Source organism: Marmota flaviventris, chromosome 7 (genome assembly GCF_047511675.1).
Source record: "Marmota flaviventris isolate mMarFla1 chromosome 7, mMarFla1.hap1, whole genome shotgun sequence".
Taxonomy (NCBI): domain Eukaryota; kingdom Metazoa; phylum Chordata; class Mammalia; order Rodentia; family Sciuridae; genus Marmota; species Marmota flaviventris.
Genome location: NC_092504.1, coordinates 144,784,784 through 144,808,878, shown reverse-complemented (window position 1 = coordinate 144,808,878; position 24,095 = coordinate 144,784,784). Strand labels below are relative to the sequence as shown.

General features: G+C 54.0%; 1 protein-coding gene across 1 annotated transcript in view; it reads left to right on the top strand.

Moving 5' to 3' along the window:
- The first annotated feature begins 2,491 nt into the window (after positions 1-2,491).
- Positions 2,492-24,095, top strand: part of Myoz2 (myozenin 2) — a 33,557-nt gene continuing 11,953 nt past the window's right edge. Inside the window, exons 1-3 of the mRNA XM_027952318.2 lie at positions 2,492-2,567; positions 14,594-14,763; positions 21,390-21,519. Of these exons, the coding sequence (XP_027808119.2) occupies positions 2,492-2,567; positions 14,594-14,763; positions 21,390-21,519 (376 nt within the window). The remainder of the gene's footprint in view (positions 2,568-14,593; positions 14,764-21,389; positions 21,520-24,095) is intronic.

Here is a 24,095-nt window from a genome sequence, read left to right as displayed (position 1 = left end):
TCTAATCCTGCCCTCTGCACCTGCACTCTAAGCCTGCCCTCTGCACCTGCACTCTAATCCTGCCCTCTGCACCTGCACTCTAATCCTGCCCTCTCCAGCCTGCACTCTAAGCCTGCCCTCTGCACCTGCACTCTAATCCTGCCCTCTGTAGCTTGCACTCTAATCCTGCCCTCTGCACCTCCACTCTAATCCTGCCCTCTGCAGCCTGCACTCTAATCCTGCCCTCTGTACCTGCACTCTAATCATGCCCTCTGTAGCTTGCACTCTAATCCTGCCCTCTGCAGCTTGCACTCTAATCCTGCCCTCTGCAGCTTGCACTCTAATCCTGCCCTCTGCACCTGCACTCTAATCCTGCCCTCTGCAGCCTGCACTCTAAGCCTGCCCTCTGCAGCCTGCACTCTAAGCCTGCCCTCTGCATCCTACATCCAACCCAAGGACACACTCTGAGGCCTGCGGCCAGCCTAAGAACACACAGCCTATTCCAGCCTCACTCCCCTGCCTGACCTCATCCCTGTTCATTCACCTCACTGCCACATCTCCCATGTGTCTATGGTGTCTAGAAGAGGACCCAAAGCCACCCAACCTTCTATGTACTGCACGACCTACCCCAGCCCTGCCATCGTACACTGGCCCCTGAGCACAACCTCATGCCTGACACAAGTCTAGGGACTGGAGAAGCCAAGACACAGGGACTCCCTATCTTACCAGGAAAAAGACATTACATGGGTGCACAGAAAGGTGGAGGGATGATGGACAAGCAGACTCCGGTCAACATACTTGGAGAGACTGGGGTGTTCACCCAATGGCCACCATCTTCCTTCTCAGAGTCAGAGCACAGCCCGACTCAGCCTCTTGAGCCACCTGTGCCTGCACGACTGCCTTTGCCCATCAGGATACAGACGACCTTGCCCAGCATCAAGATGTGCGCTGGGGAGACAGGCGCTTTCCTGCTGCCTGAGCTCTGAGCAGGCTGAGGAGCAGTGGCAGACAACGAGGCTCTGGGGCCCACACTTCTGGAAGGTAGAGCAGAGGTTAGCAGGTGACCCCGGTTTCCTCACCTCCAGCCCAGCCTTACCAGGAGAGAAGGGCTCCGTCTTCTCTTAAGTTTCTGTCTGGGATTTTCAGTCACTCCTCTTGACTAACAAAACAACCGAAAGGGCCGTGAAGCAGAGAAGGTGGAAGGACTCCATGTGGCACTGTGTTCAGGAGACTGTGGAGGGTTTGTGACGGCCTCGCCTTTGAGCAGTGTCCCTGGCCTGAGGAGCGAGGCAAGTTCCCAGAGCAGGGAAACCGTTAACGGAAGTCCAGAAGGGAGCATGCTCTGTGCCAGAGCCAGGGGCTGATGTGGCCCACCTTCCAGCCCCATGTCCTCCGTCTGCGGAAGCCCTGGACCTGAGGTCCACGGTGCAGCACCTGATCTCTGAGGCTCGGCTCCTGCTCAGCCACGTGTCCCTAACAATGCCCCCCCCGTACCCTCAGGAGTGAAGCCGTCTGTGGACTGAGCGTCCACGTTCACTCTTGACTCAGGGCCAGCTCTGTGGGTGCCCACAGGTCTCCAGAGATGTCCCTGTCCATAGTGTTCATTTTGGTTATGAGTGACCCACCACTCTGTTCTAATTCACGGGTACGTCTCTTGCCACCTCGACTGAGGTACAGTGTAAGGACCACACTGTAGAAAGTCTTTCAAGTCCCCTTTGGCTGCGGTCTCTTCCAACAGAAGGTGAGGGATAGGGGCTCTGCGGGTCCGTGGATGCACCCTCCTTCACATCTCACAAGCTGGAACAATGGAGAGAAGCTAATGTTCCCCTGTTCCTTTCTTCTGCCAGGAAGATATGAGTAGCTGAAGTATTTGGTGCTATATATAGTCCATGAGGTCAGTGGGATGCCAGTCTCCTCAGAGAGGCTCAGTCCCGCTCGAGTCAGAGCTGGGGACCATGCCGTCCCAGGTTCAAGGATAAAACCCATCAGGCCCAAGCGCCATCTCCGCCATCTTCTCCATCTCCAGGTCTCCTCCAGGATCGCCCTTGCTCCCAGGCCCCGTCCAGCGTCCAGCAGCAAGGTGAGTACGTCGCTCCCCGAGGGCTGCCGGTCGCTGTCCAGGAGGCTCAGGGCAGGGTGCAGCAGCGCACTCTGGCTGAGGGGCAGCTGTGCGGGCCAGTGGTCAGGCGCTGACCGGGGGCCTCTTTGTTCTGGTGCCCCCCTCTCTCTCCCTTGTCTGGGATGGACGGACCAGACGTGGGTACACTCGAAGGCCAAGGAGACAATGGTGGGTTAAAAATAACCCTGGACGGGCAGCTCTCCTCCCTCACTGCTGGGGGACATTGTGTGAGTGCACAGGAAGGACTGGCCCGACACTCCTGTCACCAGATGTCACCCGACAGGGATGCACAGCCAGGCCCTCCAGCAGAGAGCAGCAGTGCTAGAATGGGGCAGCTCTCTGGGAGGGCGGCTGCCTCAGTGACGCCCCACTCTGCCTACAGGGACCTGCTCCATGCTGTCACACAGTGCCCTGGTGAAGCAGAGGAGGCAGCAGGCGTCCGCCATCATGAGGGAAGTCCACGGAAACGGTACCGATGCGCGTCCGCGGCACTAGCAGCTCACACTAACTCTGATGTGCCGGCGTCCTGGGGCTCCTGAGCCCCGGGCTGCGGCCTGTGGCTGCCAGGCCGTGCAGTCCCCCCTTGGGCGGAGAGCTATTTTCAGATGAGCAACTGCAGGGGGCTGAGGCGAGCAGCAGCTGAGGCCCGTCGTGCTCGCTGGCTGCGGCCTGGCCCTTCTCTCCTGCTTGGACGGGCCTTGCACCAGCTGGTCTCCAGGCACATCCAGCCGCACGCCCCGTCCTCCTTCTGCCCCCTTTCCCCAAGAGCTGCGGCTCACTGAGAATTCCTGTCTGTGCGCTCAAAGCCAGCCTCCACGTCATACTGACTCACTAACATCCTGTGTGCGAGACCCACGATTGCTTGTAGTTTCTGAGGAAGACAGAAAAAGTCCCTGTAGTCCCCAAACGCTGACTGGGGACACTTTTTCCATAGTTAGACGGGAGGCATTCCCAGTGGGTTCCACCTCGTCTGGGTAAAGCTCTGCGAGTGCCTCTGGCTTTGCATTTTGATGGCTGGGAGGGGAATTCCATTCTGCCCATGAGCAGAGCCAGCACCAGTCCCAGGCTCAGCAGAGGACCCAGATCTGCAAGGGCCGAGGCGAGCCACCCTGACACGCTGTGGCACTTGGCCTGCCAGCCGTCCCGCCAGTGGCACGGGACGCAGCCCTTCACCACAGCCAGCCGAGGCCTGGGGCTGAGGCGCAGGGGCACTGGTGACCGTGAGCGGCGTCCTCCTTGGCACCTGCCATGACCTGGGACTCTCAGGTGGCCCTCCTCCTCGCCGTGTCCTCCCTGAGTCTTAAGGATGACCACTGTTAGGATCCCAAGGTGGCACTAGTGCCCTGGGCCAGGCTGTGTGGCTGTGTGGCATGACCCCCAGCAAGCGTCCTCCTGCACCCATACGGCCTGGTGACAGCTGAGGTCCTGCGGTCTAGTTGGTTTTCTGTTTTCTGTGATGTAAAACCGCCATCACTGTCCTGGACTGAAGTTTGTTCTCGTGTTTTACTGTGATGTTGAGTTAGAGTAGAATAAAAGGAGAATAATTCTGAACAAGCTACCAGAACCGAATCGGTACTAATACAAAATTCCAAAATCCAGGCTTCTTTAAATTGTATCTTTGTGCTTCCTGCTTCAGGTTGTTTATTTGAAATTGTTCATACAGTTTTCCTGGTCAATAAGGCAGAACTCAGACCATGGCTTGAGTCTGAGACAAATTGCTCACCTTGAAACTGGACTGTGGATAACTTGTTTCATTATTGCCTGGAAGTCCTGCCTAAATCAGCCCCTCGGCTGCGCTCTCATTCCAAACCTGGGTTCTCCTGCCGGCTCAGACTCAGGCCTTTCTACTTCTTTACAATGTAACTATTGTTCCCGGGAAATGTAAAGGGGAAACACTCTCATTCCCTAGAGGGCAGAACCCTCAAACCACTGCTCTGCCAAGGGGACCCTGGCCACCCACCGTCTGGTGACCCTCCCGTTGCGGGTGAGCGCCAGTCCCAAGCGCTCAGATGGTGTGGGGTGACCAGGGCTGTCGCCTGAGGAAACCCTCCCACCCCCTTTCCTCCACGGCTCGGGGCTCTCGTGGGACGTCACAGCGGCCTGCCTCTGGAGGTGGCAGTGCTCTCCCTCTGAGGATGGAGCATCCTGGGGACTACGCCCTGAAGCCTCCAGAGACACGGAGGCAGCCCTCTGCGTGATCTCAGATACAGTGTGCAACCGTTTTCATCTTGATTATGAAACAAAATGAGCCCAGTGGGCGGGACCACCCTCCGTGAAAATGCAAGGAGCAGGGTGTCTCCAGACCCCTTCCTCCTCCCCGGTGAGGCAGGATGTCGTCTTGCATTATCGTCACACGCCAGAGACACTCGGCCCCAGGAGGAGGACGAGCAGGAGCCAGGGCCAGCAAAGCCAGGGCCCTCTAGACACTAGATGGGAACCCCACCAGGGCCTCGCGGGGAGAGGCCAGAGCCGTGAGGGAGGAACAGCCTCAGGGCGCTGCCCAGGCCAGTGCAAGTGCCAGGGTGCAGGATGGCTGCTAAAAGGTAGACGGCTCCCCTGCCACCACGACTGCACCAAGTCCAGCACGATCCCCTCTGAGCTGGGGTCAGATTGTGTCCATGGAGCAAATATGCCACACGCCCACAACAAGGGCTCTCAGGTGGCCCCTCCTCCTCATCGTGTCCTTGCTGTGTCGAAGGATGGCCACCGTCAGGATCCCCAAGATGGCACTCGTGCCCGGGCCAGGCTGTGTGGCAGTGTTGAATGACAGATCCACAGAAGCCCCTGCACTTTTGCAAAGGGTTCTCAGCCGCAGCTGCTGGCATCTAGCAGGTGCTACTGCAAGAGACAGGAACACAAGAGGCATCTAGCCATTCTGCACAGGGTCAGTGGGGGATGCTGTCACCCATCCTGTCACCCGGAGTCCACGCCTAATTCCCAGGACCAGCCAAGGTCCTCCCCTCATTTCAAACCTCAACACTGAAAGCAGAGGGGAAGATACAGGACAGGAAGCCTGGCCTGACAAGAACGGACGGCACAGTGGGCAGAGGCAGGACAGACGGACGTGGCAGCAGTGGGTGACCGTGGATGGGAAGGAGTCAACCTACAGGCCCCGGGGTGAGGCTGCAGAGGCTGCCTGAGTGCAGCCCGGGCTGCCTGACAGCTCAGCGGGCTTCAGAGACAGGAGGGCAGAGCCGGGCCTGCAGGCGCCCCGCAGGGTCCCCGCCGGCCCTGTGGGCGTTTTCCTCCTCACTGGCCCAGCTTCCCCGGGCAGACAGACAAGAACTGGGCAGATTATTTTGGTAATTTCAGGAAGAGAGTTTGCTTTGTGGTCTGAAAACAGGAAGCCTGTTCTAAATGCAGCGCTGCTGTGGACATGGAACCCGGGCTGGGTTCCCACCAGCCTCCCACTCCTCAGGGGGAAGGCGGCCAGGAGAGCTCCCCTGAGCTCCGTCCTCCCAGATTCCGACTCCTGAGTGGCTTGGCAGTCAGGCCTCAGCCACCCTCTCCACCAGTGCAAGGAGACCGCAGTGTTGACCCAAGTCCCAGGGCCCTTTGGAAAATGGAGTCCAGGCTCAGACTTCTGAGGAAAGACTCCCCAGCAGCCTTTCTCTGCACGAGTGTCTTGGGAGAGTGAATCACACCTTCAACCTTCAAGCAAGGACACCAGGACAGCCTCACCTACCTGGGGTCAAAGGTGAAATGCTGGAGGGACAGAAGAGGAGTCCGTGCACAGTTTCGGGAGTCTTCCTCTGTGGGGTTTACCTTTCCACATCAGCCTTCGCATAAAACCAAGAGAAGCCAGAGCCGGCAGCACACCTGGGTATCTGAGCCTGGCCAACAGTCACACCTGGTGGACTCAGGCTTCCTGAGCATCGGACCTGACAGGGCACCCAGGACACTGGTCCCAGAGGACCGGCCCAATCCTGCTTTACCACAAAGCCCAAACTGCGAGCCTCGACCCAGCTGTTCTCTCCGGTCTTTCTCGGGCCTGATATAGTTCTGATATAGTTCTCTCTGGTTCCATTCGGATTCTGTCACAGTAGCTGATGGTTCTGTCTGTGTAATTCCACACATGGGTTACTCATTTCTTAAACGCTTAGGGGTTTATGCAGCACTAGTGTTTTCATTAATGGCAAATTTCCAAAGATTTTGTAAAATAGTCTGAAAAGTCAAATTAAGACAAAGATACATGAAATAGGAAAATAAAAAATCCAGGTGGGTTCTTAAATCTTTTTATCTAGAAAAAAATTGTCAGTAAATTTTATCAATTAGAATCTTATCAGGCATTATTCTGAATCGTAGTCTAGACTGTGATTTTAATGTTATATATATTATATACTACGTTGTATTACGCACGATATACCTTTTCTTTCTTTCCTCTTCCTCCTTCCATCCTTCCTGCCTTCTTTCTTTCTTGTACCAGGGATTGAACTCAGGAGCATTAACCACTGAGCCACATTCCCAGTCCTTTTTATATTTTTATTTTGGTACAGAGTCTCACTAAGTTGCTTAGGTCCTTGTAAAGTTGCTGAGGCTGGCTTTGAACTTGTGATCCTCCTGCCTCAGCCTCCTGAGTTGCTGCGATTACTAGTGTGGCCACTGCGCCCAGCTGTGTAATATATCTGTCTGTCTTCCTGTGGACAGATGAAAGTGTCCTACACAAGCACAGGCCGGATCTCTGTGCCTCCGTCAACACGCCCACAACACAGCCGCCTGCCAGGGCTCACCTCTTCTTTCCCATGTCAGGACTGCTGAAGCCAGGCATCCATGGGGGGCTGTTTGAAAGGTCTTTTGTCCTCCAGATAACTGCAGGCGGACGTCAGTGTAAAGTGCAGATTGGATCCACTGACCGGCCTCAGTGCTGACCACTGTGGCTGACATCAGTAGTGAAGCATGCTTGACCATATTATTCTCAACAGATGACCTCATGCCACAAACACAACCTGAAAGGCACGAGGGCAGCATGAGTAGCTGGGGTTGGAGCTGTAACTTACCAAGCAAAGATGAACACGCCTTCAGACCCCACACAGGGTGTCCATTTATGGGCAGAGGAGGGCAGAACGTGGGATCTCTGTGCTCAGGGACAGCATGCCATACAGGAAGACTCAGAAATGAGTGAGAGGCATAGATCTTCACCCACAGTGGCCCTCGCCCCTGGGAGGGTGGGGCAGTGAGTGACAGGAGGGACAGGCCTGGATCCCAGCACACAGTGGCCCTCGCCCCTGGGAGGGTGGGGCAGTGAGTGACAGGAGGGACAGACCTGGATCCCAGCACACAGTGGCCCTCGCCCCTGGGAGGGTGGGGCAGTGAGTGACAGGAGGGACAGACCTGGATCCCAGCACACAGTGGCCCTCGCCCCTGGGAGGGTGGGGCAATGAGTGACAGGAGGGACAGACCTGGATCCCAGCACACAGTGGCCCTCGCCCCTGGAAGGTGGAGGAGTGACAGGAGGGACAGGCCTGGATCCCAGCACACAGTGGCCCTGTCCCCTGGAAGGTGGAGGAGTGAGTGACAGGAGGGACAGACCTGGATCCCAGCACACAGTGGCCCTGTCCCCTGGAAGGTGAAGGTGGAGGAGTGACAGGAGGGACAGACCTGGATCCCAGCACACAGTGACCCTGTCCCCTGGAAGGTGGAGGAGTGACAGGAGGAACAGACCTGGATCCCAGCACACAGTGGCCCTGTCCCCTGGAAGGTGGAGGAGTGAGTGACAGGAGGGACAGACCTGGATCCCCAGCACACAGTGGCCCTGTCCCCTGAAGGTGAAGGTGGAGGAGTGACAGGAGGGACAGACCTGGATCCCCAGCACACAGTGGCCCTGTCCCCTGGAAGGTGGAGGAGTAAGTGACAGGAGGGACAGACCTGGATCCCCAGCACACAGTGGCCCTGTCCCCTGGAAGGTGAAGGTGGAGGAGTGACAGGAGGGACAGGCCTGGATCCCCAGCACACAGTGGCCCTGTCCCCTGGAAGGTGGAGGAGTAAGTGACAGGAGGGACAGACCTGGATCCCCAGCACACAGTGGCCCTGTCCCCTGAAGGTGAAGGTGGAGGAGTGACAGGAGGGACAGGCCTGGATCCCAGCACACAGTGGCCCTGTCCCCTGAAGGTGAAGGTGGAGGAGTGACAGGAGGGACAGACCTGGATCCCCAGCACACAGTGGCCCTGTCCCCTGGAAGGTGGAGGAGTAAGTGACAGGAGGGACAGACCTGGATCCCCAGCACACAGTGGCCCTGTCCCCTGGAAGGTGAAGGTGGAGGAGTGACAGGAGGGACAGGCCTGGATCCCCAGCACACAGTGGCCCTGTCCCCTGGAAGGTGAAGGTGGAGGAGTGAGTGACAGGAGGGACAGGCCTGGATCCCAGCACACAGTGGCCCTCGCCCCTGGGAGGGTGGGGCAATGAGTGACAGGAGGGACAGACCTGGATCCCAGCACACAGTGGCCCTCGCCCCTGGAAGGTGGAGGAGTGACAGGAGGGACAGGCCTGGATCCCAGCACACAGTGGCCCTGTCCCCTGGAAGGTGGAGGAGTGAGTGACAGGAGGGACAGACCTGGATCCCAGCACACAGTGGCCCTGTCCCCTGGAAGGTGAAGGTGGAGGAGTGACAGGAGGGACAGACCTGGATCCCAGCACACAGTGGCCCTGTCCCCTGGAAGGTGAAGGTGGAGGAGTGACAGGAGGAACAGACCTGGATCCCAGCACACAGTGGCCCTGTCCCCTGGAAGGTGGAGGAGTGAGTGACAGGAGGGACAGGCCTGGATCCCAGCACACAGTGGCCCTGTCCCCTGAAGGTGAAGGTGGAGGAGTGACAGGAGGGACAGACCTGGATCCCCAGCACACAGTGGCCCTGTCCCCTGGAAGGTGGAGGAGTAAGTGACAGGAGGGACAGACCTGGATCCCCAGCACACAGTGGCCCTGTCCCCTGGAAGGTGAAGGTGGAGGAGTGACAGGAGGGACAGGCCTGGATCCCAGCACACAGTGGCCCTGTCCCCTGGAAGGTGAAGGTGGAGGAGTGAGTGACAGGAGGGACAGGCCTGGATCCCAGCACACAGTGGCCCTGTCCCCTGAAGGTGAAGGTGGAGGAGTGACAGGAGGGACAGACCTGGATCCCAGCACACAGTGGCCCTCGCCCCTGGAAGGTGGAGGAGTGAGTGACAGGAGGGACAGACCTGGATCCCAGCACACAGTGGCCCTGTCCCCTGAAGGTGAAGGTGGAGGAGTGACAGGAGGGACAGACCTGGATCCCAGCACACAGTGGCCCTGTCCCCTGAAGGTGAAGGTGGAGGAGTGACAGGAGGGACAGACCTGGATCCCAGCACACAGTGGCCCTGTCCCCTGGAAGGTGGAGGAGTGAGTGACAGGAGGGACAGACCTGGATCCCAGCACACAGTGGCCCTGTCCCCTGAAGGTGAAGGTGGAGGAGTGACAGGAGGGACAGACCTGGATCCCAGCACACAGTGGCCCTGTCCCCTGGAAGGTGGAGGAGTGACAGGAGGGACAGGCCTGGATCCCCAGCACACAGTGGCCCTGTCCCCTGAAGGTGAAGGTGGAGGAGTGACAGGAGGGACAGGCCTGGATCCCAGCACACAGTGGCCCTGTCCCCTGAAGGTGAAGGTGGAGGAGTGACAGGAGGGACAGGCCTGGATCCCCAGCACACAGTGACCCTGTCCCCTGGAAGGTGGAGGAGTGAGTGACAGGAGGGACAGGCCTGGATCCCAGCACACAGTGGCCCTGTCCCCTGAAGGTGAAGGTGGAGGAGTGACAGGAGGGACAGGCCTGGATCCCCAGCACACAGTGGCCCTGTCCCCTGAAGGTGAAGGTGGAGGAGTGACAGGAGGGACAGGCCTGGATCCCAGCACACAGTGGCCCTGTCCCCTGAAGGTGAAGGTGGAGGAGTGACAGGAGGGACAGGCCTGGATCCCCAGCACACAGTGGCCCTGTCCCCTGGAAGGTGGAGGAGTGAGTGACAGGAGGGACAGACCTGGATCCCAGCACACAGTGGCCCTGTCCCCTGAAGGTGAAGGTGGAGGAGTGACAGGAGGGACAGGCCTGGATCCCCAGCACACAGTGGCCCTCCCACAGTTGGAGAGTCACATGTGTGACCGAGGGCTGCAGCCCCAGACCTTCCTGGCACTGTGCCTTTGACTTTGGAGGAGTGAGTGAGAGGTCCTCCTTCCCAGCCCACGGTGGTCCTAGATATCCATCCGGCGGCCGTTCCAGATCCAGGAAGGGAAAGAGGACAACCTCGGCAGGTTGATTGTGTTGCTTGCCTTTCACTGTGTTGACTCAGCACATACCCAGCATTCATGCTGTGTCCAACTCTGTGCTGCCAATATTTAACAGCTGAGTGTCTGGTAGAAAATACCTTGATGTGTGCAGTTGTGCAGATTCTGTGGTGTGAATACTCCTCGTGTCTAACTCAAGCTGCCATCAAAGACGCAGCACATGCAGATGTGGGTTCAGGGGACACTGGCTCACTCTAGTATCCCCTGCTGCACAACAGCAGAGCAAACACCTGCTTCCCCAGGCAGATGCAATAGACGTAAGTCATCCCACGAGCTTCCCTCTTGGAAAAAGTGGCAGAAGAATCCTGAGATGATACTGTTTATTACTGCTTGTTCTTTATTTTTAATATTTATTTTTTAGTTGAAGTTTCAGTACCTTTATTTTTTAAATTTATTTTTATATGGTGCTGAGGATTGAACCCAGGGCCTTGCACATGCTAGGCAAGCACTCTACTGTTGAGCCACAAGCCCCCTACTGCTTGTTCTTGATGGAATTTGTTTAATTGTTATGCTCACATAATTTAATTTTAATACCGCTGTGTGCACGGTGAGTGACACTGGCTCACAGATCCCTCGACCGTCGTCCGTGGACGCCTGCGAACCAGCACTGGTTCCACATGTTCCTGTGTGCATCTTCCAGTGCTTCTGACCCAAGACGTGCAAACGCCTGCCAGACCTGGTGGACGCTGGAGCAGGAGGCAGAAGGGTCAAGGAGGGGGTGGCCTGATTAATAAGAAGAGTGGGCAGTCAGTCCTTAGCGTGACTCCTCCTCCTCCTTTCTGCCTGCTTCTCCTCTCCGGTGCAGAGATTGTCACAGACACGGGCCTTGACAGCGGCTCCTTTCTCCAGGTGCCCTCCCTGGAGGCCGTAGGCTCCCTGTGGCTCCCGTGGTACCTTTCCTCCCACGGTAGCATGAGTGACATCGGCACACTGCCAGAGAGGAGTGACTTTCCTATGGACTCAAAGGTGCAGGCCGTGGGGGTAAATGCGATCTCAAATTCCTCTTCTGTCTGCTCCTCTTCCCCTTTGAGGACCCCCCTCCCTGGCTTCTGGGTCTCACCCTTGCTGGGACTCTAGCCTCAATCTGCATTTTAGACCTCAGTCAGTGAGAGGAGCCAGGCAGAAACTGGGCCTGCTGAGCGCAGCACAAGACCAGAGCGAGTCCCCTGGTGGCACGGGGGAGGTTCCCAGGAGTTCCACAGGCCCTGGGGTGGGCTTGGTGCAGAGCCTGGCCCCACGTTCTACCAGGACTCGCCAGTGGTGCCTGCACAGTCTGATCCCCTCGGCAGGCAGAGCAGCCCTGGCACATCTGCCAGCAAAGCACCCTGCTGGCTCCTGTCCTCCCAGGTCGCGTCCCCGCCTCCATCCACAGTGGCCCGGATTCTGTCGTCGACCTCCAGGGCCAGGTGGTGGTGATCACCTAGGTCACAAGGTCCTCTTAGAAGCACTGGTGGTGTGACCACGACAGGGCTGTTGGAAGAGGGAATTGATAGACACACCTCTGGCTTCTGTCTCGTGGCCCTCGAGTCAAACTTATTCCACCAGCAACATCCGGAACCACTCTCCTGCACGCTGTCCTTCACGTTGCTCCAACTGGCAGCAGCAGGGGATGGAGCCAGCGGAAGTAGGGCCTGCTCTGGCCTCTTGTTGAGGTCGGAGGCCCGGTGTGAGGAGGCAGGCCTGCCCGGGAGGACCGACTCAACCTCTGTGTCCCTGGCGGCTGCTTCTTGGAGTGTTGGCTAGTTTCTGAGAATATCCTGTTGGGAAGGTTTCTCAGGAAAATCTTAATTTTGTTTAAAAGCATGATTATTTTTTAAAATATTTTTTTTAGCTATAGATGGACACAATACCTTCATTTTATTTATTTATTTTTAATGTGGTTCTGAGGATCAAACCCAGTGCCTTACATGTGCCAGGCAAGCGCTCTGCCACTGAGCCACAGCTCCAGCCCCCAAAGCATTATTTGTAATAGGTAATCCCACGACAGAGTGCGTAGTTCTAGAAAAGGCTGGATTGGCAAAGCCTGGACTTTGATTTTCCATATTAGTGTCCTGTTCTTTCTCTGCTAACTGGGTCCTTTTCAGACGCACTTGGAGACAGATTCCCCTTTCTCTTGGTTTTACAACAAACTAATTCAGGAATACCATCTCTTTCCTTTTTTATCATATTTTAAATCTAAAGGACACTTGCTATTTTGACTCTAGAACTAAATATTGAAATGGCCCATTTCTGTATTGCTGCCCAGTTTTTCAGGGGTTTGCAGACACGGAGCAGCTCCCCGCGCTCTGCTGCACACGCAGAGACTTCAGGGTGAGTGTGTGCTCCCTGTGGAGCTCAACGCTGGCCACACCCCAGGAAGGGGTGATGCCCTGGCTCTCCCGCTTGGCCCTGCTCCTCTTCTGCAGGCTCTTCCTGCCCTCCCTGGGGATGCAAGGGCACTGCCCTTTCTTCTGTTTTCACTGTGAGAGGGGCTGGTTGCACAGGGTCGGGTGGGAGCTGGGGCTCCCTGCTTGGGCCGACTCCAGCTCAGGTCTCCTCGTTACGTCCGGGCGGATGGAGGGTGGGCTCTCACAGTCTGCACACATCACAGGGAGGCAGAGTGTGGTACTGGCCATGAGGACTGTCCCAGCGTCAGCTCAGCCTCCTGATTTCAGAACAAAACTCTGGCTCTCCTTGTGGACATGCTGGCCCTGGAGGGTGAGGTCAGGGTCTCCTGGTGCGTTACTGAGAGAGGCCTTTGTTACAGTGTCCCGTTGCCTTGCTAAGTCCTCTTCCTCCTTGCCGCAGTCCGGCTGCAGCAGAATAACCGGGGGGTGACGAGCAACTTGCGTAGATTGATACAGCAGGAGTGGGAGCCGTTTACTGCAGGACAGGAGCGGTATATACACATTCCACACAGCTTATCTAATTAGCATAAACTAGATACAGCAGTCAACCAATCAGGAATCTCCACACTCAATGGCTCGCTGGCCTTACTTCACAAACCACTCCCTCTGCAAAATGCCAGGCGCCATCCTGACTTGTTTACAGACTCTAACACCTCCTAGCCCTGGGCTGGTGCGAAGGCTCTCTGACCTCAGCTGCAGGGCCCAGGTGGTTGGGGCTAGAAAAACACAGAGAATCCACCCCTGCCCCTCCCGGTCCCGCCCGGGACAGCTGCCTCCCCTCCGTGCTTCATGGTGTGTAGTGCTTTATCTGCAACATCTCAGCTGTCAGTAGGCCTTCCAGACGGGCTGGGAAAGGCATCTCCACCTTCCCAGAAGTAGAAGTCCTAATATTATTATGACTCTCGTAACTGGTGGAGCGCTCCTCAATGTGGTCTCAAAATATAAAGTAGCTTTTTCAAAGCAAAATGGGGCATATCTAATAAATAAGTCTGTTGTCTCACCCTAAGCACTACCGAAGACCTCAGAATCAAGGTCTATGTGTCTCACCATCTGACGACGTTGCTTCAACAAAATAATTTTTCTTCCTGTGCCTTAAATAGCAGCCTGCAATCGGCTGTGCCAAACTGTGCTCCTGACTCAAGAAGCAGGTGGAAGAGTTCAATGTCTTTGGATGTAGGAAAAGCTTATTAGAGCTGGGACTGACACTCGTTTACTAAGGACACAGCACTACACCCTAGAGATACTGAGGACACAGCACTGAAACCTAGAGAGCGCTCAGACCATAGAGGGATTCTGTGTCATGGGAACGTGCAAGGCAGGGACAACTGCAGAGGAGACTCCAGGGGAGGAGCTCCCAGAGGTGACCGGGAGCTGCTCTGGGAGCCCCCAGTGGGCTTGGCACGGCTCGAGCTGGCACAAAAACACAGGGGGGCGGGGAGAAAAACGGCCTGTTAGGACAGCTGTGAAGGGCACTGTCAGAGCACCCCATATGACAAGGCCACACTGTGCCTGCAGCAAGGACACGCGCTCTGCTCCACCCGCTCTGCTGGCCAGCCCCACACCAGGGCTTGCAGGAAGCCTCCCGTTCCCTTCTCATATCAAGCCTTTGAGAACTCATCATCACTATCACTAGCCACACTTCAGAGGTGAGAAAGTTAGTGACGCACCCGGACTCGTGCAGGTAGTCAGGAGCCGGGCAGGGTTTCCCCAGGGCTGCCATTGCAGAGCCGCACCTCGGTCCCGGGCAGCAGCAGGCGTGGCTCTAGAGCCCAGAGCAGGGACACTCCCTGCAGGTTTTCATGCATGTGCACCTTGTGTTGCAGATGCAGGCAGCATGGACCTGGGCAAGAAGGTCAGCGTCCCCAGAGACATCATGGTGGAGGAGTTATCCCACCTCGGCAATCGCGGCGCCAGGCTGTTTAAGATGCGTCAGAGAAGGTCTGACAAGTACACGTTTGAGAACTTCCAGTACGAAACTAAAGTACAAAGAAACGTAGGTATAACTGACGCTGCTGTCTAAACCAGTGGGCCACGTGTGCCTGCCTCACTAGACTCCCAAACAGGTTGCTCCACATACTTTCTTCCAGTTGAATCTGTGAGACGTTGTTTTTTGTGGTAATGAATACCTTAGGTGGAGAAACAAAAGAAGCATTATATGTGGTGTGAGCAAGCTTGGGTTCAATAGGGACATTGTGACCTGCAGACTTGGCACCAGGAGCTCGTTTCTTTCGGCAAAGCAAGGGTGAGGGAGTGGGGAGAAGCAGGGCTAAAAGTTTCCAGGGTCTTATCGCCACCAGTTGAATGTTTGGGATGCAAACACATTCCAAGCACACAGTGATCCCCAAAGCGAGGACAAGCACAGTCTGGCTAAATGCCCTACCCCTGCCCCCAAGACTCTGGGAGCCACTGACCCAGGGCTACTCTCAGCACTTGTCCACATCCTGTAGGGAAGCTTGGTGCCAGTCAGTGACAAAACCACAGCCAACACAACTCTAGACAAAGGTTTGCCCAGCTGAAAGCTGATAACAAATTAACTAATGCAGCCCTGCCTTACCTATTGTGGCGACACTATCGTCCCCGACACGCCATTAGAGCAATTGCTGAGGAAGGAACTCTCAACTACCAGGCACAAAGAGTCAGAGAAACCGTGGGAGGGACAGTGGGGACCACAACAAAGGTGCTCCCTGGCTAGGTCTCCTGGAGCTGGGGGTCTGCAGTCTACCTGCTGGCTTACCTGGATACCACCTGTGCTAGGTCTCCTCCTGGAGCTGGGGGTCTGCAGTCTACCTGCTGGCTTACCTGGCTACCACCCATGTTAGCTCTCCTCCTAGATTTGGGGGCCTGCTGTCTACCTGCAGGCTTACCTGAATACCACCTGTGCTAAGTCACCTGGAGACGGAAGGGCTGCAGTCTACCTGAAGACTTAACCTGGACACTTCCTGTGGTAGTCTCCTTCCAGAGTTGGGAAGGTCTGCTGTCCACCTGCAGATTTATGAATGCTCCCACCTGCCTCTCCAGCAGGTTGTGGATGGATGGCCACTTGTTTTGAGCAGACTGATCTACTAGGTTCTTTTACCAGAATTACTAAAACAAATATAGAATGCAGTATCTATACCCATAAACCACATCTCATTAATTCCTCAAGTTTCTCTTCACTTTGCTATGTTCTTAAAACATTTTAAATTAAAAATTTAATTTACCCAGGGGTGAGGGACCAGGGACCCAGGGGTGAGCTCAGTGGTAGAGCATGAATGAGACCTGCGTTCAATCCCCAGCACCGCACAGAAACACACGATGGTAACGAGATGTTTTTCACATTAATGAGCACTCTTCAGCAAGCTTGGATTCAACCCAACTTGGTTGTGAGTTCCAGTGGACTTCAAGCCATGCCCAACTGCAGCATACCAGTTGCGAAGGACCACTTGATGGGCTGACAGAGCCACGTGACGCCACGTCCACTGGGACAATGCGCAGTGTCCTCCCGTCAGAAAGTGCCTGTGCTCACACTGTGAGTGCTGAAGAGGGACCCCCATTCCACCTTAGAGCCCGGTTAGGAATCGCCTGCGTTCATGAGGAGACTTGGTGGAATAATAAGGTGCCTTAGGAACACCTTGAAAAATGGCCTGGACATTAGGCATCTGGAGAAGGAACAACGCCAGTCTGCTTAACTTCCTCCTGATCTCCACGGACGGTGTGCTGACCACAGGTCTGGAGGAAGGGGCCACGAGACAGGAAAGTTCCCTCTGGGCCCATGTACTCTGGTCACCAGCATCTGCATTGGCTCCAGGGGCAGTGTTCTGGACACCCAAAATCCGGACACGCTGTGAGAAATCATCGCTCCTCCTAGAAAACTGGGCACTGTTGGATACAACGGCCCCAAAGAGGCTGAAATAAGCAACCAAATGCTGGTAAATAACTCCGCAGTAGGCAGCCCAGAGTCCCTTTGCACTGAATTGAGGAACCCACTTAGAATCTGATGAGAGGGACTCTCTCTAGGAATGATGAGAGTGTCATTTGGGAAGCTCTGAAGCCTGAAGGCCAGCTCCCAGGGCTCAGCCTTGCCTGGAGCAGGCGGCCCTCCTGCCTCTGCCACCGGCCTGTGATCTGCAGTTAATTTGCAGTTTCTTTGCCTTTCTGGATTTGTTTCCTCATCTGTAAAATGAGGAAACCGCTCCCTAAGATGCCTTCTGACAGGAACAATGCGCGGCCTCTGATCTTGCGTGAGACCTGTGGGTACCCTAAACAGACACCAGCCACAGACACCAGCCACTTCCCAGGGTGAGTGCTCCTCAGGTGCAGTGGCGACTGGGGGCACCCTCAAAAATGCCACGGGTGTGCTGACAGCTGTGTTCCTCCAGATCAAGCCCCACTTATCCATTTACACTGGGGCCAACATCTACAGAGCCCCTGCTACGTTCTAGGTACTATGTGGGGAGTTCAAGCACAGATAGATAGCTGGGCACAGTGGCCCAAACCTGGGATCCCTGCGGCTCAGGAGGCTGAGGCAGGAGGATTACAAGTTCAAGGAAAGTCTCAGCAACTTAGCAAGGACCTATGCAACTTAGCAAGACCCTGTATCAAAATAAAAATATACAAAGGTTTGAGGGTGTGGCTCAGTGGTAAAGTACCCTGGGGTTCAATCCCCCTTACAAAAGTAATGATACTAATTAATTAATTAAACAAAGTAAACACAGCTTCCATCTAGTAAGGAAGAAACCAAATACCACTGACAGAAAGTAACTGTGAGCTTGCGATCGGTCCTTGAACCATCTTTGTATGTCACACATGTCAGTCTAATGTATCAACCACTTTCTGGAACACACTTTATGCTTCCCTTGAGCTATAGTATTGTCAAAATCATGATCTAATTATCACCCCTGTGACCCTATTTTAGTCTGACGTTTAGGACCTCACACTGTTGAAAATCCAAATCAAATCCTTCACAATCAATTCTATTTATTCAAACAGCAAATATTATTTTAAAAACAAAAGGCATGAATTCAGCTTTGAGCTTATGCTCCTACTGAGGGCCACTGGCAAATTCAAACCACATTTACTTTCTGGGATACAAATAATAAATACAGGAAATGTGTGTTTGTGAAAAGAAGTGGAGAAACACCGCAGGCTGCCTGAGCCCGTTTTGAACGGCCTTACTTCTTGGACTAAGGCACGGGAAGAACACGAGGAAAACAGCACCAGGCCACGAGACAGAGGGTGAGTCAGATGAAGACCTTCCCTCTGTTTCCGACATCTCCAGATCTCCAGGACTCTTGAGAAATGCCGGCACACCATGAAAAGTCATTTTGAAATGAGACCCTACTACATAAACTGGGATTCTGAATATATATTTATTTTATTCAAAAAATGACTTCTATGTATTTGGCACAAAGTACAGAACACACCCAAAAGAATCCCACTTTTTCCCAATGATATTTTAACAGACACCATGTCACATTTTAAGTCACATGCTTATGCTGGATGTGGTAACACGTGCCTGTAATCCCAGGACTCAGGAAGCTGAGGCAGGAGGGTTGCAAGTTCAAGGCTAACCTCAGCAACTTAGCAAGGTCCTGTGTCAAAATGAAAAATAAAAAGGGCTGGGGTGTGGCTCTGTGGTGAAGCATCCCTGGATTCAATACCCAGTGCCAAAAATAAACCTTACAAGTTTGTGACCTATAAGATGCACTTTCAGCTTTAAATTGTCCACGGTCAGCTTACCTAAGACATAGAGAGATGCATTTTCCTGTGTCCAGCTCTTGTGCAGGGAACCACAGATGACCTGGGATGCTGTAGTGTGAGGCCGGGGCTAGCTGAGGCGGTCCCTCCTGACCGTAGAGGCTCTCCCTTGGGTGTAGCAGTGGCAGTGGGGTCCAGGCATCTCCTGATAACAGGGACTGATGGGGAGAGGTGAGTGACTTCCTGTCCACTGTCAGTCCCCGGGGAGGGGAGAAGGTTAGACCTGTACCCTAGGAGATCACTGGTGGTCAGAGAAGGCGCTCACCTCTCCACTGTGCATTGGAGTGTCCCGTATTCACCTCAGCTGTGCTTTTATTTAAAAGTTGGCCTGAACTTTCCACTTTAATGGGTATTATAGATTCAGAAGTTAAAAAAAAAAAAAAAAAACTAGTCAATTAAGCTGAACACTCAGGATCTAAACTCAAACTGCAAAGCGTTGTGTGTATGTGTGTATGTGACAGAGCTTTGCCTTTAGCAATTGATTATCAAAAGTCGTGTTTAAGCGAAACTTTATCATAGAGCAAAGGAAAAATAATGACTGGGCTCTGTTAGATTCAAACCAGACTATGGACCAGTTGGGGACCCAACGTGACACAGGTGACACAGATGCGGGAACAAAACGCTGTGCTGAGCTGGTGTGGAGTGGCCTGGGGCTGAGGATGGTCAGACGGAAGGCAGAGGCTTGGAGACAGCCTCCGGCGGAACTCGGGGCGTGGGATGACTGAGAAGAGATGGGAGGAAGCAGCTGGGAAGGAGGGGCGTCTGCAGGCAGGGAGCAGACCCAGGAGGGTGCTGCAGACCGCCAGGGAAGGGTGGGACCTGGGACTGGCCACTCTGCCTTTCACTGGTCGCCAGCAGGGAGCAGCCTGTAGGAAGGACTCAGGCCGCGCTCGGAAGCACCTCGCCCAGGCCCCCTGAGGGAGCGCTCCTGGGACTCAGACAGGAGGCAGGTGACCCCAGAAGAGCCTGAGTGGCAGGGACATGTAGGTGACCCCAGAGGAAGAGTGTGAAACGCGGCATGTGGCCAAGACCTAAGTGGGAAGGAGGCCCTGTGTTTAAATAGCCCCCAGGGACACGTGGGGCACGATTTGCTCATTACATTTCCAGCAAACACTCCACGCGCGGCCCTGAACAGCGCAAGCGAATGGGTGAACCCTGTTCCCAGGGGACAAGGAGTGATGAGCGAAACACACCAAGACCTACACGGTGGAGTGCGGGAGGACAGACCTGGGAGGCTGCAGGGACAGAGTGACCGACCCTGGGGATGCACAGAGGGGGTGCACGGAGCCACGGGGAATGCTTCCAGGTGACCCGCACCTGGGAGTTCTCAGCAGGAGGACTGGTGGACGCTCCAGAACCGATGGCGATGAGACCCGATGGGCAGGTCTGAGTGCCAGGCCAGCTTGGCTCTCTTCAGTGCCCGTGTGATGATTGGTGGAGTGAGGCGGGGTGCAAGTGGGTGTGCAGGGCTGAAGCGCTGAAGACGCTCACAGGATTGATGTTTTGCTGTGTACGTCAGCCTCAGGCAGAGACAGCTAGGTCCTACCTCCTGGAACTGAACTCCTCTTGCTCAATAGTGCTCTTCTTGGAAGTGTATGGTTCTAGAACAGGCAAGTAGTGAGTTGGAGGATCCGTGTGACACCAAGGTGACCGTTCACGACCGTCGCATTGTATACCGACACTGCTCCAAGCCAGAGCTAAGCAGCTCGCAAGAGGACGGAGCAGAACCTTTGGTGTTTTCCTTTGTTTGTTGGTGCGTGACAGTTGCATGTGGTGGTGGGATGCGTGGTGACATGTTGGGATGTGCACAACACTAACAAGGGGGCACTCTATGGATTATCTGTTGATTACCATTATTGATGGGAAACCAGGCCTTCCGGACCCCGTGGAGGTGAACCTGTACGCAGGCGGCTGGAGCACGCAGGCCAGGACGCCTTTCCTTCCTTCCCCATTGATCAGGCCAGGAGCCGAGTTTATGGCCTTTGTGGTATTTGAATTTTAGGACAAAACAGACTTTTATCACTAAATTTCTGTAAGGGTAAATAAGTATGAAAATGTAAAGACATATTTGTCACAAAATCTGATAAACTTAGAAATGAAGAGGCACTAGTAAATGTTTTCCACACATTTCACAGACAACAAAGGTCAGGGTCAGTCTCTGCCATGCTCTTCACTACATCTTTCTTTCTGGATTTGCTCTTAGGCACCTCTTTTCAAAATACATGCTTTTCAGACATAATCAAGAAAATACTTTGTTGAAAGGGTAAGTCCCAGCTGTACTTCTGAGTACATAATCTATTAGAGTTTCTGCTTTTCTCTTTTTAAATGCAAAGTTTTAAGGTAGTATATCATTGCCATAGAAGAAGTACAAATTGTAATACCAAAATAATTCATTTAAAACCTGAGACAACCATCTCTTTTAGGTGTTTTATTTTCTAAAAGTTTTCCCTCTGTAAATTCATGCATTTATAGTGTGACTGTTCCTTCTGTTGGTGGGGGGAGGACTTGGTATGTGCAACTACTATTCAAATTTCATATTAAAATTTAAATTTTTACATAGTAAAGAATCCAAAGCCCAGCTACAAAATACAAGGGTAATATAAGAGACCCTAAGCCCAGTCTTTGGCCAGAGAGCTCCACATCATTCAACTAGTGCCCATCAGGAATCACGGCCACTGGCCTCACAGGAAGGCTCCACCTGAACTTGAGTGATGGACGTGAAGCCCCAGGGGCAGACCTGGCGCACAGCAGGGCTCGTTACAGGCAGGTCTGTGTCGGGCACAGGAGATGCTCAGGAGCAGTGGCCTGTGCTAAGCTCCGCCGTGCCAGGGAGGGCGACCCGCATCTGAGCGTTCTCAACAGACTCTTCTTTCATCCACGCAGCACAGCCTCGCTATGCAGAACGGGAAGCTGGATGGGAGCATCCTGGAAGGGGGCTCCCAGCAGGCCCCCCTGACGCCTCCCAACACCCCGGATCCGCGGAGCCCTCCCAACCCAGAGAGCCTCGCTCCAGGTAACTGACCTCAGGGCCAGAACGTGGAACTGCTTGCCTGAGGTCAGACCCAGGCCTTGGGAGCCTTCATTAAATGAATCAGCTGTTCTCATTAGACACCTGCTTGTGGGTGAGTTAGCATCAATGTGCACACTCGGACCTAAAGGGGTGGTGCGAAACGTCTAGTGGCCTCGTGCAGCCCCCCAAGGGCTCTTCTGTGTCCCTCCCCTTGAAAGAGGCAAACCCTATTCTTTTAGTAATATGATTTAGAATCACCACTAGACACCGCGTAGGAGACCTTCCAGAAAAATTGAATACTGCCTATTTAGAGAGTAACTCCCAATATTTCCTCAAGAGTAATGAACAAAATGGATTCTTAAAATTTTAGATAATTTTATTTTGAAGTTAGCAATGCCTGTCATTTCTCACCAAATAAACAGTAGACTTAGCAAAAGCGGTTATAGAATTTTTCTCAAAGGGCACCAATAGAGTAGTATTTTTGCAAATGCATAAGTGAACCAACTGTAAGACATTAAATCTTATCCAAATGCACATGGAACCTCAGCCTGCTGGGCTGGGGGCCTGCCTGTGGCATTCTTGGGAACGCAGTGAGGACTTCAGGCCAGCCAGGCACAGGGCCAGGGCCGGGTTCCTGACCAGCACCCTGACCAGCCTCAGCAGCCACTTTTCTCCCAACATTGCAGCAGAAGAGCTTTGGCCTGCTGCTTTCCAGTGTTTGGAGTGTGTTTTTTTTTTTTTTTTTTTTTTCTCCCTTGTTTATTTGTTTGTTTGTTGAATGGGAAAGGGAGCAGACGGGATGGGGGAGGGGACAGTTCATCTGCCCTCACCTGGGGCTCTTGGCACTTAGGACGTTGATTATAAGGTCATCATTATATACCATGCATCGCAGAGTGGATAGAGTTGGGCCCCGCCCCCAAGGGCCACTGCAGCAGACCTTGGGGACAGGGGCACATCCATAATGCATGCAGTCTGCACCAAGGTCCCCACCGTGTGTGTGTCCCACTACCATCAGGAACGGGTTACATGTACACGTGGACACACACCAAGGACAGGAATTGAAAGTGCAAGTTCCTGTACCTACTTAAAGCTAAGTATCCACTTATTAACCTCTAGAAAACGTCTGTGAAAACAGAGCAGGGAGAGGGCACGTTCAGAGGGGCTGGGGAGTTGGTTATGAAGCAGGAGGACGAGAGGCTGACTTGTTGGCTGGTGAGTTGAAATCGCAACTTCAGGAAGCAAACTATAGCTTAATCCAACTCAGAAAAGTAGTTTTTATTGGTTGACCAACTATGCATCCAAAAGCCAGTGTTTCTCAATCAACAGAGTACTATAATGTCACGATACTGTAGAGCTAAAATGTCTTTATTTGAAATCAATTATATTAGAAATGTGCTTAAAAAACAAATAAGAAACATTTCATATACACACATATATATGTATATATACGCATATGTGCATAAATATACACACATACATAAATGTTTATATACACTATATACATGCACACACATATGTAGTATTGCTGAATTGTAACATTACTGAGAGGTTAGACATATGCACATTTCCTATAAATAATTTAGCATGCCAAAAATGAAAAAGTTATTAATTGTTCCTATTTAAAAAACCCTGGAAAATCCTGAATGTTCAAAAATGGGAAAATATTACATGAATTGTGGTCCCTTAATTCAGTAGATCATTAGGAAGCCCTCACAATGAATATGAGCCTGAGGTAGACATCTTCAGAAGCGTCTGCACACAGTTGGAGGAAAATGAAACTCAAGGTGACTGTACACTAGGGTCACAGTCACAGGATGGCTGTGTTAACAGGGACAAAGTGTGCAGAAGTACAGCACGGGTTGGGCGGGGTCTGCGAGGAAGGCCCAGGCCTCATAAACCTAACGCTGCACCTCAAGGCCCCCCCTCAGGTGACCCAGGAAGGGAGGACACAGCACTGAGGTGGGGGCCAGTGAAGGCAGGGAGGGAGACGGCTTCCCTGGGAAACAGGGGTGGCCACAGAGGAGAGGTGGCCTCAGCCAGACCCCAGAGAGGAGCGTGCACATGACAAGAATTAGGCAGGACCTTCCAGGGGGGCACAACTGACCCAAGGGATGGCAGAGGGCTGCAGCGCAGGGGCGTGCAAGGAGGTGGGCAGGCAGGAAGCGGGGAGGCTCAGACCTGGGGTTCTGAGGGCACCCAGGCAGCTGGGTGAGGTGGCCTGCAGAGAGAGGACCAAGAGTGGAGCAGCCGTGTGAAGGTTGTCCCAAGAGCCCTGGCAAGAAACAGAGGGCCTGAGCTGGGCAGCAGGACAGGAAGTGGACAGGAGAGGGAAAGGCACTCACTGTCCTGTCCACAGACTACGGCATAAGATCTGGTGGGTGTTTGCTGGACACGCGTGGGCTGTACCTGAGACCTCCTGAAGCCAGGGGGCTGGGGGACGGAGCCAGTCACCGGCATGGCATTTACTTATTTACTGCGGTGCTGGGATGGAACCCGGGCCTCCTGTGTGCCCAGCAAGTACCCTGCCCCGGGCTGTACCTGCACCCCACCTACATTTTAAACAGTGCCCAGGTGATTCA